The sequence below is a fragment of the Pan paniscus genome, chromosome X (assembly GCF_029289425.2).
Source record: "Pan paniscus chromosome X, NHGRI_mPanPan1-v2.0_pri, whole genome shotgun sequence".
In the NCBI taxonomy this organism is placed as follows: domain Eukaryota; kingdom Metazoa; phylum Chordata; class Mammalia; order Primates; family Hominidae; genus Pan; species Pan paniscus.
Window position 1 is genome coordinate 128,893,436 of NC_073272.2, and position 15,137 is coordinate 128,908,572.

The 15,137-nt window shown below is 36.0% G+C and overlaps 1 protein-coding gene across 6 annotated transcripts in view; it reads right to left on the reverse strand.

Moving 5' to 3' along the window:
* The window catches only part of SMARCA1 (SWI/SNF related, matrix associated, actin dependent regulator of chromatin, subfamily a, member 1), a 79,169-nt gene that overhangs the window by 22,865 nt on the left and 41,167 nt on the right, over window positions 1-15,137 (reverse strand). For all 6 annotated transcript variants that reach the window (XM_003818926.6, XM_008972343.6, XM_003818924.7 and 3 more), the window contains 3 exons: window positions 11,432-11,542; window positions 11,058-11,171; window positions 1,571-1,693 (listed from right to left, as the gene is read on the reverse strand). In XM_003818926.6, the coding sequence (XP_003818974.1) occupies window positions 1,571-1,693; window positions 11,058-11,171; window positions 11,432-11,542 (348 nt within the window). The remainder of the gene's footprint in view (window positions 1-1,570; window positions 1,694-11,057; window positions 11,172-11,431; window positions 11,543-15,137) is intronic.

Consider the following 15,137-nt stretch of genomic DNA (forward strand, 5'->3'; position numbering starts at 1 on the left):
TCAGATGACCCCACATTTTGTTCCTACGTACTGCCATGGTTTTTTGAAAAAGATTAATTATTTAAGGCAGCAGAGAAGGACAAAAATGAATTCATATACTAGGAGGGGCAGAAAACTGATTATATTTCTAATTACAAACTAAAATATTATCTCAGTTGAGACTGTATATTCATGTTATACCATACATTCACAATATACTCCAAGTCATGTAGCATTCTAAAGCCATAACTTTACTTTTACATTCAGGAAATACATTTTGAAAACAGAACATGAATATTTAAATGTTTTATTTTATTCTGTGGTAAGTTCTAATATTCAGCCATCTGCCATTATATTTTCAAACTAAACTTTATTACTTCCAGGCATTTGGCTCAAAAACTTATGAATGTAATTTGTGAAAATCCATACAATAAAATTATGTTATAGCAAAAAAAACCTATATAATAAATAATATACAAATATAAAAACTATCTTTCAATAATTAACGTGGAGAATTACCTACTACTATGCATTGCACATTGTTCAAAATTTGTTGAATAAATAAATCTTGCTGGCAACCCTCTATACTAAAGTAATGTCCTACGGTACACATTTTGTTTATTTTGCAAGCCTTCTATGCTGAAATTTTTATCTTCTATAGTTTATTTTAGAAGTAGAACACTCGTAAAACTCATTATAGCAATAATGACTTAAAAGCATTAATATTTTGTTCAAATGGAAACCTTCCTAATTTAATAATTGTTATACAATGATCACCTTAAATAATAATAATAATAATAAAAGCTTCAGAAATCTCTCATCATTGTATGAAAATTATAAAAAAAGATAAAAAGAATTTTGAAAATTATGAAATTATTCCATTAATAAAAAATTAGTAGAATATAACTTCAGGAGACAATTCACATCTATAAACAAAAGAAATTTAAATTTTCAAGAATATGTTAATAACAGGCTTGGCACGGTGACTCACACCTGTAGTATCAGTTGCACTTTGGGAGGCCGAGGTGGGTGGATCACTTGAGGTCAGGAGTTTGAGACCAGCCTGGCCAACATGGCAAAACCCCATCTCTACTAAAAACACAAAAATTAGCCAGGCACGGTGGTGGGTGCCTGTAATCCCAGCTACTCAGGAGGCTTGGGCAGGAGAATCACTTGAACCTGGGAGGTGGAGGATACAGTGAGCTCAGATCGCACCACTGCACTCCGGCCTGGGTGACAGAGCGAGACTGTCTCAAAAAACAAAAAAGAATATGTTAATAACTACTGTCTATCAGAATTCAAATGTGGATTCACTGACCTTATTATAATTGGCAAAATGTATGTCAAATTGCTAATACTTGACACTTATATTTTGCATATACATACTACCCACTATTTCCAAAAGGGCATATTCTATAAGATCAATTTTTAAAAATAAGGAGATTTGGTCTAAACATGTTTACAAAATAGCCCTGAGTTTTGTTGGTGTGTCACACTAGGATACTAGGCCCATACAATAAAAAGTGTGATCTATATTTTCTTTTTTTCTATTGATTGACTGTAAGTATTACAGCCATTGAAAATATTTTACTTGTGTGAGAAGTTTTTCCTTTTCTTCAGTCTCTTCTGGTGTAAGAGGTTCAGCTCCATCAATCTTTTTTTGCTCTTCTCTTTGAGCCAGAGCTGGATTTGGGATATCAGGATTCCTTGGGACCTATAAATCAAGAGATAAACTAAGAGTAAACTGATAAGAAAAATTAATTACTAAGGCTGTATATACACATATCAATCTTTAGAGTTATTTCAAGAGTAAACAATATAAAATCATAGCCAGAATGACACACGGTCCTCTCCACATTTCTGCTACCATGATCCTATTGAAGTAAAAACCATTCTTGTGCCACATGATATTCCATAGTTAAAACTCACTGGCAAATGCCACATTAGATTTCAGATATGATTATACCCTGGAACAAAGTCTACCCTTATACTATTGTAACATAGAGAACAAACAAAAAGTTTAGCAGTAAAAAAAAAAAAGAATCCATATTCCCCTGGCAACACAGAGCAGAATGGAGAAGTGGCAACGCACCTGAACATTACATCCTACAGTCTGATCAGTTCAACATGCAAAAAGAAAGGAGTGCTTTTATTGCCTGCCAAGGTATGTAAGGGGAGAGAGCATTTTTACATAAAATGGAAAGTTTGGAAAAAGTTAACAGGATAATGAAGAAAAAAGAGGAAACAGAGAATATAAGAGGGAAGGGTATAGTAGAGCACACAAATAGCTACGATAGGACCAGTGGTCAAGGAGGAAAAGACTACAACAGCAGTGACCAACAGAAATCATATATGGTGTTTTGGGTACAGAACTGCAAATACAGTGAAAACTGAGAAGAGAACTTGAGTTCAAAAGATAAGGACAGAAGCTCAGCTCTCCAAGAAAGCAAGCTGTCACCTGTATCTCAAAACTGTAGCCTGCAGAGCCTCAGTGTATCACAGTGAGCATATATAACCAATGTGGTTCAGCAGTATGGGGCTGAACTATACTGTGTGTATGGAGGAACAAACGAAGTCTCTCAGCCTAAAGCCTGATACCATCGCTATGTGCATCTGCAGCTACAAGGAAGCACATTGATTTAAGAGGGCAAGTACATAACATGTGTACTACACTTTATAGCATTCCATTAAACATGAAAATAAAAGGGCTGGCAGTAAGCCTTCCACTGCTTGAAATGCACACATGACTCATTCCCTAGGGGCATCAGGTAGTCATGGTTTTACTACCCTGTAATTATAATACACATTAGAGTGCATTTTTCTCATTGTTATATGTATTTCATAGAGTTTGGAACTATATCATTGCAACTTAAAAGTAACTTAAAAATTAACTATTAAGTACAATAGTTCTTCAAGTATAAAACCTAACTGAGCATTAAAAAGAAATACTGAGAAATTAGATTCACTTGTAATCATCAGTATCAGGCAATCAAATTAGCAGGTATTGACTAAATGTCTATTATGTTTGTAGAACTATGATAAGTATTGATTGGAATATAAGCATAGGTTTTATCCCTTATCCCAAATGTTTCAGACCAGAAGTGTTTCAGATTTCAGATTTTTGGGGGTTTTGGAATATTTGCATTATACTTATCTGTTGAGCATTTCTAACTTGAGAATCCGAAATCCAAAAAATGCTCCAATGAGCAGCATTTCCTTTGGACGCAATGTCAGAGCTCAAAAAGTTTTGGATTTTGGAACATGTCAGATTTCAGATTTTTGAATGAGGGAAACTCTACCTATATTAGATATGGTCCTTGCCCACAAGGAGCTGACAAACTAGTTGTGGAATTATGAGCTGTACCTTAAGAACTCTAAGGATCTAGGGAGATGGAGAAGGAAGAAAGAATATTCTAGGCTAGGGGTATGAGCAAAAGCATGAAGGCAGAAATGTGCAGGAAGGCGCATATGGGGTTTATGTTGAAAAGAGATAAGAAACAAGGAAGGGTAGAGACAGATTTACAGGGTCTTGACACTACACAGAAGGTGCTGCAGACTTTTGAACAAGGGAGTAAAGTGTCAAAATGTAGTGTTTTCACCCGGAAGCCTTTTGCTGAATGGACTGAAGTGGGGCAGCGACTAACAGGTAAGAGAACCTGCTCAACTATCATAATCTAGAAATGACGCATGATCATCTGGACTAGGATGGTGGCAAATGGAAATGGAAAAGGTGTACATTTAAAATGAAATGTAGTCCAGTCATAGCATGATTAAAAACAACTTCTCTTCAGTAGCTAAACCCAATGTTAAAATTACAGGCATACCAGCAATTCCATTCCTAAGTATTTACCCAAAGAAAGGAAAATGTATCTATACAAAGACTTTGACAAGATTGTTCACAGCAGCTTTACTCATCATAGCCAAAAGCCAGAAAACAGCCCAGATGACCATCAAGAGAATGAATAAGCAAACTGTGGCCTATCCATACAATGGAATAGGTGTTCCACAATCAAAAGGAAGGAGCCACATAGATACATGGGACAACATGGCTGAATCTCTAAAACATTATGCTAAGTGAAACAAGCCTTATACATATTGTATGATTCCATTTATGTGAAATTCTAGAACAAAAATTTAAAAACCTAATCTATGGAGGGAAAGATCAGAACAGTGGTTGCCTCTGAGGAGTGCATATGGTCACTGGGAAAAGGCACTTTCTGGGGTGACAGAAATGGTCTATATCTTTATAGGAGGAGTTCGAGTTACATAAGTGTATGCATTTGTGAAAAAACATTGAATGGTACACTTAAGGTTTATATATTTCACTCTATGTAAATGTTACTTTAAAAAATCATAAACAAAATATGACTCTGGATAATGACATGCATGTTGAAGTGTTTCTGGGTAAAATGTACTTATGTCTGCAACTTTGAGATGCATAATAATAAGATAAATATCCATATGATAGAGGGCCAGAGAAATGGAAAAATCGGTGAAAAAGCAAATACGATAAGATGTAAATTGTCAAACATATGTGGGGTATATATGGGTGTTCACTGTACAATTATTTCAACATTTTTGTATTTTTAAAAATCCTTCATAATGTTTTTTTAAAAGTACAGATACAGTTTTAAAAGTTAATAGACCCCTTAAATTGCTGGTATGTGAAATTACTTTGGTTTCAAATTTTAATTTTAATTGAAAGAAACCTCTTTGATCTTAAGATATCCTTCTCTTAAACATTTTCAAAATTTCCATGTCCAACAAACCATATTTTTAACAAAATGAAAATATTTTATAAACATCCAATTCATGACAGAAAATAAATATACCCACATAAAATAAAATAAAACTGTTTATTCCCATGCAGACATCCCCATACTAAAAACTTCCCCTTTCAACTTCTAATAAAAGCAAAATCAGAATATTTGATAAAACCATTAGATTTTAGAATCCACTGCAATTTATTCTATATCCAGTGGTCATATTAATTAACATAGCAAAACAAGAATGACTTCATGAAAGCTATGTTTGCTATTTTAATTCTAGAAATTACTCAAATAGCTGCTAAAATGTTTAGAATTAGGAAAGGCTCAAAGTTTCTAAATTCCTGTATCTCCCTCCTGATATGGTTTGGCTGTGTCCCCACCCAAATTTCATCTTAAATTGTAGCTCCCACAATTCCCATGTGTCATGGGAAGGACCCAGTGAGAGGTAATTGAATCATGGGGGCAGGTCTTTCCCATGCTGTTCTCGTGATAGTGAATAATTCTCATGAGATCTGATGGTGTTATAAAGAGGAATTCCCCTGCACAAGTTCTCTCTTCCCTTCTAACATGGAGGACCTGACTTGCTCCTCCTTGCCTTCCACCATGATTGTGAGGCCCCCGAGTCATGTGGAACTGTGAGTCAATTAAATCTCTTTTCTTTATAAATTACCCAGTCCCGGGTATGTCCTCATCAGCAGTGTGGAAACAGACTAATACACCTCCTATAAAAAAAACCTTAATAGTCATCATTTTAATAAGACATACATTTTTTTTTTTACCTCATGAGGTTCATATCAGCATTAAGCTTCCTGGAATGATTTCAAAGTACTACATTATGAATTAAGCAGATAGGCCAGGCACGGTGGCTCACACTTGTAATCCCAGCACTTTGGGAGGTCAAAGTGGGTGGATCACCTGAGGTCAGGAGTTCAAGACCAGCCTGGCCAACATGATGAAACCCCGTCTCTCCTAAAAATATAAAAACTAGCCAGGCGTGGTAATGGGTACCTGTAATCCCAGCTACTCGGGAGGCTAAGGAAGGAGAATTGCTTGAACCCAGGAGATGGAGGTTGCAGTGAGCTGACACAGTGCCACTGCACTCCAGCCTCAGCAAGAGAGTGAGACTCCGTCTCAAAAGAAAAAAAAAGAATTAAGCAGACAAATTACAGACCAATAGTACTGAACAGATACCCAGGAGGTATTTAAAGTCCTCATACTCTATGTCTCATTATGATCTCCAGCAACACAATATATAAAATGTTATCTTTCTAAAGTAAAAATCTCAATTATTATTTGGATTTCTACTCAGATGCTAAGGAATTTGTGATTAAGAAATGTATTCCATGAAGTAGTGAAAAACTTTTTTTGGCCTTGTTTCTTAGGAGGAGTTTAGCAAGCATTGCATAGGAAATATGGAGTACTGAATTAAATGTGACACCACACAAAATAAAAGCAGTAACCTGAAATCAGCTCACCATTATTTTAGTTCTACCACTGAAAAAGTAGGTGGCCCACAATGACACATTACCAAAACTCACAAAGATTATGGAACTTCCTCCATTTGTCAAATGTTTATATTTGTCCCTAAAGAATTTTTTATTGGGGATAAACGTTAGAATGTTCTATAGCTTTCTTTAGCTTCGAATGTGGCAAAACTCTTGCATTCCAGGTTTTAGACTCAATGGAATGTCCAGATATTCTGGATTTTTTATGCTGTAATTGAAATTTCAATTAAGTCATCCTCTTCCAATATAAAGGTTTTAGTGACCAAGTGATTGCATGCATTAAATAACAACTCCTTTAAGTCGAAAGAGCAATGAAGCTTTTGAATATGCCTAAGGTCAAAGCTTAGATAGCAGCAAGAATGGGCACATTATGTACTGCTGTCCATCACGTGGTTAGGGCGAAACAAATACTTCTCTCACCTTCAAATAAAACAAAACTCTTTAACTCCAGATCTTATTATCAGCAATATTGCTGTGACCTTGTGCTGAATATGAGGGTGGGAAAGGGGGAGAAAAACAGAAAATAAAAATGCAAATAACCAGGAAGTACAAGGAAACCACTCTCTACCAACTGCTTCAAAACTTGTGGGCCCTTCACTAGCCCCACTCCAAATCACAACAGAATAAGCCTTTGGAGACTCAACATAGATAAAACGTAACCATGAACCACAGTGCCCCCAGCTATGGGCATCACCTATCTCCCCTTGGCTAACAATCCTTTAGGCAGAAAAGGGGGAAAGAGTCCCTTTTTGAGAATCTGTGTACACAGAATACCAGGTAACTCCACTAAAGCAATTTTGTTTTGTTCATTTGAGGATAAACTAGTGCTCTATTTACTTTGTGGCCCTGATGAGTTTTCTGAAGGTACAAGGGGGAAATAAAGCAATGCTAGCTATGCCTTGAGAAGATATGTCTAATGGTTACATATCACATCATCCTTAAAAGGGAGCTTTTTAAGATGATTAACATGCCTGCTGATCTGTCTATTCTCTGAACTCAAACAAAAAACCACCCAATTAAAGAACCCACCTTAGCTCAGGTCCATAGTTCCTAGTAAAGAATGGAAGAGACAAGGTCCAGAAAGAACAAATATCCAGAATGTATTCTTATTTGTCACGTAAATCCTCAGCTAAGCATGCATAAGGAGGATCAAGGCAAGTCTTAAGACAATACAGAAGCAATCTAGGATACGGCTGAAGAGAGTCCAAGGCTAGGAGTAGAGTAGTAGGGGATTGGTTCTCCTTCCACCACCACCACTGCAGTCCAAGTGGCCACCATCTTCTCTCATTTTGATACTTCAACAGCCTCCTGGCTGGTTTCCCTAGATAAACCTGCCATTCTCTGCATCGCAGCCAAAGTGATCTTTTAAAAATGTAAATCTGGGCTGGGCGTGGCGGCTCACACCTGTAATCCCAGCACTTTGGGAGGCCGAGGCAGGTAGGTCAAGAGATCAAGAAATCCAGACCATCCTGGCCAACATGGTGAAACCCCATCTCTACTAAAAATACAAAAATTAGTTGGGCGTGGTGGCATGCACCTGTAGTCCCAGCTACTTGGGAGGCTGAGGCAGGAGAATCAATCCCTTGAACCCGGGAGGCAGAGGTTACAGTGAGCCAAGATCACGCCACTGCACTCCAGCCTGGTGACAAAGTGAGACTCTGTCTCAAAAAAAATTGTAAATCTGATCATAATTTACCATTTATAAGTTGTATGACCCTGAGCAAATTATTCAGGGCAAATGACTCAACCTCTCTATGCTTCAGTTTCCTCATCTGTAAAATAAGGATGTAGTTCAAAGGCTGTTAGGAGGATAATGAGCTAACATTTACAAATAACTTGAACAATAAGTAACACATGTAAGGACTAAGTATCTGCTATTAGTATTACTTTACCACCCACCCACCCACCTCCCTGCCTTAAAAACATCTCAGTGGGTTTCCTTTACTCTAAAGCTAAAGTTCAACCTCATTAATATGACCTACAAAGCCCTCCATATGATTTGACTCTACCCACTCACCAGCCTCATCTCAAGTCACCCTGTGTCTCACCAGTCCCTAACAACACTGGCTTTCTTAAAGCTCCCAAAAGGAGTCATCCTCCTTCCCACCTCAAGATCTTTGCATATGAGGTGCCACCTGCCTCAGCTTTTCTCTCCCACACTTCACTTAGCTCATTCACATCTCTGGAAACTCAGCTTAAATGACATTTCCTTAGGGAACACTTCCCTGATCTCCCAGTCCACATGAGATACCCATGTTATACTCCCTCATTAGCAACCCTTGTAAGCACAGAACCACACAAATGCCACCACCATTACATTGTAGTATCTAATGCCTATCTCCTCTATTAGAATGTAAGCTCCATGAGATGAAAGACTTTGTCTTATTCACTGCTTTATCCCAAGTGCTTGGCCCAGTACCTGGCACAAAGGATTGCTCAATAAATAGGTATTACACTTTAAAAAAAGGTCCTCCTTTTACTCTTTTTCCCTCTCCTCTTGCTTCTTTCAGGGAAGTGAGGAAGAGCAAACAATAAGGTGCAATAGCACGAATTCCATGCCATCTCCCCTCTCCCTATTCATCCCTTTCCTCTATTCTTATACCTCTCCTCCTCCCCTTCCTTTCTACCACCCTTCACAGCTGTCACTTCATTCCTCCATCTTCTGAGGTTTCCTCTCTTCTCCATCTCCTTCCAGCTGGCCACCACCCAAAGAGTCACTGTAAGACTTCACCCCTAACCACAAACTGCCTGTAATGAAAAGCACTGTTTATATCCAAACCAGACCGGTGGCCAGAATGTGGTGGTCACTGTAAAGTATCATGGGGAACAAAATTTCAGTATCTCCAAAGAAGGAGCATAAAGTTATATCAGAGATGATTTTTTTAATTGTTGCTACTTGACTACCACTTGGCCCAACTCCCAAATGTCATGCCACACCATTGTAAACACAGTCCTTATTTAGGACTGCAGAAAGAAGCAGGGTTACATCGCATGCAGAAAGAGCGCAGAATGTCTGAGCGGAACGAATAGAACATCTGAATACTGAGAAACTGGTTGTGAGACCAGGACCAATGGCAACCCTGTTAGTTCCATGATCTTGAACAAGGTCATTTAACCTCTCTGAACTTCAGTTTCCTCACCTATTAAATGGAGATGATAATAACACCTACTTCATGAGGTTGTTAGGAATCAACGACCTCAGTATGTGTTAAAGCACTTTGTAAATTATAAAATGTTCTATGCAAATATTTGATTTATTACTGAGGTCTAACATTTCAATTAATTCTCCTTTCAAGTCTCACTAACAACAGTTAATGAACGTAACAGAAAATAATATTCTAAACCTAAAATTATTATAAACCTTAATGAGATGATATGTATTTGTTTACCTCACAAGATAACTACTTCATTATTAAACAATTAATAATTATTGTTAATAATTATCATTAATTTTCCTATTTTTATTTTATATTTGAACCTATAACTTACCTGTTTCTTCTGGTGTATCACTGTTTTCACTTTCTTTGAAACTAGTTTTATGTCTTATATGAATGTTCACCCTAGAGATCTACTCTAGTTCCAAAATATAATGAGTTAAGATATAAGTATCTTATATACATGGAGCTTTTCTAGGCACATTCCAGCTACTAATTAAAATAATGGGTCACAGTTCCAGTTGTGACAAAGGTTTACAAACTAAAATTTAAAACACAGCTGTTAATTCATAAAACAGAACACTTCATAAAATTAAAATAGTGTTAATATTTTATTTTATTTTATTTTATTTTATTTTATTTTATTTTATTTTATTTTATTTTTGAGACGGAGTCTCCCTCTGTCGCCCAGGCTGGAGTGCAGTGGCGCGATCTCAGCTCACTGCAACCTTCACCTCCCAGGATCAAGCGATTCTCCTGCCTCAGCCTCCCGAGTAGCTGGGATTATAGGCGCTTGCCACCGCACCCAGCTAATTTTTGCATTTTTAGTAGAGACGGGGTTTTGCCATGTTGGCAAGGCTGGTCTCATACTCCTGACCTCAACTGATCCTTCTGCCTCGGCCTCCCAAAGTGCTGGGATTACAAGCATGAGCCACTGCACCCGGCCAGTATTTTATAATTTTTTAATGTTAGTGATTATTATACCTTTGGTCATCTCTCTCCATTCACTAGGAAGTCAATTTCAACATACAGAAATTACCTGGTATGCTTACTCTCCCAATATGACAGATTTAGTGTGACAAATATTAAATTTCACTCATGAAAACTAGGATTCTATCTACCTATATAAATAAGAATTCCAAATACCAAAAGATCATTTTAAAATTGTATAATTCACTATCATGTTTATCATTATCTTTAACACCTAAGTGACTACAATCTACTAACCACCAGCAAGGCTTTCAGCAACGTATAAGCAATAAAGACAGAAATACTATTTCTCGGACCTATTAAGGAAATGATCAAAAATTTCCTATCATATATTAACATTCGCTTTTAGCCGCATACCTATTGTTCTCTCTACATATTCTTTAACTGTTCAAACACTGGCATTATAAAAATAATGTTATTACTATTTCAAAATATTGCATAATTCTTCATTAATCTCATTTAGTGATGACTGTACTGGTGATTCAGTGGTTAGATGTTTTACATCTAGTTAAACTTCCTCTTTGGTTTTAAAAACATCACTGTTGTGATTTGCTGTCACATTCTCTCAAATTAAAATGCAACACCTTCTAGTCTAGATTAACAGATTAAATTATTTTTAAAGATTATATTATATGAATCTTAAAAAATGGAAAAAATACCTTGTAGCCTATTGTCTTCCGATAATAAAGAATTTCCTTTTCCAGGAGCTCAAATAAGCGTGGTGGGAAAAATTGAAAATCCTGAACATTTGGCTGTTTTGGAGGCCGTGGAGCCTATGAGGGAGGAAAATGTATTATATATACTTCTTTTCAGTACATGAAGTAAACTTACTTATCTTTTACTATTTCTGTTATATATGGAAAAATAAATACAATAAAATCCATTTATATGGCTGGGCCAAATCAGATACTTTTTTGTACTGTTATATTTTAGAGACTATGATTTGGCAATGATAAAAGTAAATCTGACCCATAGATCATGTTGCAACAGAAATCTACTTTAGGACATAAAAACTGGCCTTGTACAGTTTTACCTTTGGAATCTTTGGCTCGCTAACACGCAAAGCCTCTCTAAAGTAGGCATCCACTGCGTAGTTTGCTTTGCGTTCTCGTTTGGGAGGTTCAATCCATTCCACCATGCCAAGCTATACACAACAAACAACAACAAGGGGTTTAATGACTCCAAACAGTTTTATCAAAATCAAGTACATCGAGGCGGCAGAAACATAAGAAAGCAAAAGCCATCAGGAAGAATCAAAACTTGCCTTATAAATCACAATTTACCTCCAAAGTTCCAAAACATAGTGGTACACCAAGTTTAGATGCAAAGACAGTTTTCTTTATTTTTATTTGAAAGTAGCTTTTAAAGTTAGTTCTTCCTTGGTGATTGAGAAGAATCTGTACAATCTGGTTTTTTTTTGGTCAAATTAAATAAATAAAAGGTAGCTAATATAGACGGAAGAGTAACATTGACTGTGGTAACTGTAATACGTGTATGAATTAGAAGACATTTATGCAGCCAAAAAACACATGAAAAAATGCTCATCATCACTGGCCATCAGAGAAATGCAAATCAAAACCACAATCAGATACCATCTCACACCAGTTAGAATGGCAATCATTAAAAAGTCAGGAAACAACAGGTGCTGGAGAGGATGTGGAGAAATAGGAACACTTTTACACTGTTGGTGGGACTGTAAACTAGTTCAACCATTGTGGAAGTCAGTGTGGCGATTCCTCAGGGATCTAGAACTAGAAATACCATTTGACCCAGCCATCCCATTACTGGGTATATACCCAAAGGACTATAAATCATGCTGCTATAAAGACACATGCACACGTACGTTTATTGCGGCATTATTCACAATAGCAAAGACTTGGAACCAACCCAAAAGTCCAACAATGATAGACTGGATTAAGAAAATGTGGCACATATACACCATGGAATACTATGCAGCCATAAAAAATGATGAGCTCATGTCCTTTGTAGGGACATGGATGAAATTGGAAATCATCCTCAGTAAACTATCGCAAGAACAAAAAACCAAACACCGCATATTCTCACTCATAGGTGGGAATTGAACAATGAGATCACATGGACACAGGAAGGGGAATATCACACTCTGGGGACTGTGGTGGGGTGGGGGGAGGGGGGAGGGATAGCATTAGGAGATATACCTAATGCTAGATGACGAGTTAGTGGGTGCAGCGCACCAGCATGGCACATGTATACATATGTAACTAACCTGCACAATGTGCACATGTACCCTAAAACTTAAAAGTATAATTTTTAAAAAATTTAAAAAAAGAAGTAAAAAAAAAGAAACAGATGAAAGGGGTAAATAATAAATGTCAACATGATAAGCATATATCCCTTCAAATCAAGAGAATTATTCAAATGAGACCTTCTGGAAACACAGGTATGGCAGAGTTGGAAAAGTTGGTGGAAACAGAAAGACCAGGATTCTGCTACTTCACTAGTTATATAACTTTGGGGAAATTATTTTTTTCCACCTGCAAAATTAGAATAATAATACTTACCTTGAGGATTACATATGATCATATATGTGAAAGCATTAAGTAAACTGCCAAGAGTTAAATGCAAGATATTATTAAACATCCAAAGTAGCATCAACCATGATTTGGCAGCATTACCAATTTTACCCTATTATCAGCTAGAAAATATAATTTAACAGTCAACAGACAAAACTGACACTACAATGTTCTGGAGTCTGAGAAATGGCTTCCTAATTCATATTTTTCTTTATTTCTGTCCTTAGCCTAGTATCTTTACATAAAAGGGGGCATTAATCCACCATTAGTTGTCTCACTCTACTTGAACTAATCTAAGGGCTGAATTCCAACCTTGGCATCGTATTTTAAGAGTGGATAATAAACCAAGATGACCAGTATGGTTAGAGATCTACAAATTCTCACAGTGTCTAGAGAAGTAATGGCTAAAGACAGACAAAATGGTGACATTCGCATATGAAAGTCTATCAAATAGAAAAGAACACAGTCCTTCATTGATCCATAAGATTAAAATCAATGTGGAAAGTTAGAGAAAGTAGATGGCTACTCAATATAATTTAACTATTCATTAATTACCTACTGTATTATGTGCAAGTCAGTGTCAGTGATATACACATGAATAAAATAATCTCTTTCATCAAGGAACTTGTAACTCAAATAAAAAGTTTTCTGAGAACCAGAGAATATAAAACAGTGAAACAAACTACCCTGAGAGGGATAAGATTCCCAACACTACAGTGTTCAGAGGCTGCATATCTGTCTTGGATGCTAAAGATGAGATTTCTTAATTACAAGAAACTTAGCATAAATGACCTTCTAACTCTAAGAGCCTATGAGATACCGATATTATAATGAGATTATTAAGTAAAATGAGAAATTCCCACAGCAATGAAACAAATTTCGCTTTTCCTTCAGATGGATTAATGTGAAGCGACAGTAATGAAAGAGATATTTTATAAATAGCCAATATTTTATCTTTCTCAATTGGAGTAAAAATAAATTAATAATAATTTAAACCAACATTCTACAAGTGATGTATTTAGCTATTTAACCTATACTTGTTTGATGGTCTAGGCATTCAAATTTGAAACAAACATTAAAGGCCAATTCCTCAACTTTCAAAAAAAAGAATAAATCATACCGAATTAGTTTACTTTACATAAGAGTACATTAATGCTAACTTATCTGGGTTAATTTATTCAGGATCACAGCCATCATGATTTAATTTACCAGGTATGGTTGTAAAAGTAATGCAACTGATTCAACAAACCATATATGAAAATCTACCTCAATGTATAGTTTCCATGATTTAAAAATGATATTCTTTCAAGTTTTCACTTCTCCTCAAAAGATAATTTAAACCTATTTTAAGAACCTATCTAGAAAACACAAAGAGGCAGAAATAAAATATAATCTCAGCTCAGAATATTCAGAAAAAAATGTGATTCTGGACACCACTGTTACTGTCAGACATTTAATTATAAAAATACAAGTCATCATGGTTATTAAAATTCTCTTTACGCATCATTACTTTGCTAAAATTAGAAGCACAAGGAAACCAGTTAGAGATAGCCAAGTATTTTACTAATTTTTCTGTAAAAATGTGGATAAGAAGCTCCACTGGTATTTAGACTTCATTGTTTAAAATTTTTCCACTTCATAAAACACTCCTATTACCCATAAGTCTGCAGGAATAATTGTAAAATTAATAAAACTTATATCACATAATGAGATCACAAAAGCATATTAGAAAGGCAATTTCCACCCCGTGCAGATAGGCCATCACCTCCATCTCAGCAGGATAAAATATAAGCCGTCTAAGTGAAGATTAGAGATAGGACAACCTGACAAATACAAATCAAGAAACTAAAAGCTATCAGAAGCAGTAACAGAAACAAAGCATTATCAGCATACTAGCTACAGTGCAAAACCAAAATGTCTCACCTCTCATTTTTCAGTAAAATAAGTACCTAAGAATGAGCTTTTTTATTTTAAGAAAATTCATTTCTGTCAGTTCAAAAATATGACAGCTTTATAGAGCAATTTGAGCAACAAAATATATAAAGATAGAACTGGATTATAACTCAAAACATCCATGAGTCCATACTGATATAAATAAATAACTGAAGACACAAATAAATTGGGGAGAAGGGGTAGATCTTCCACACAGAAAAATATCAATTAATAAATACATATAGGTGGAATGAA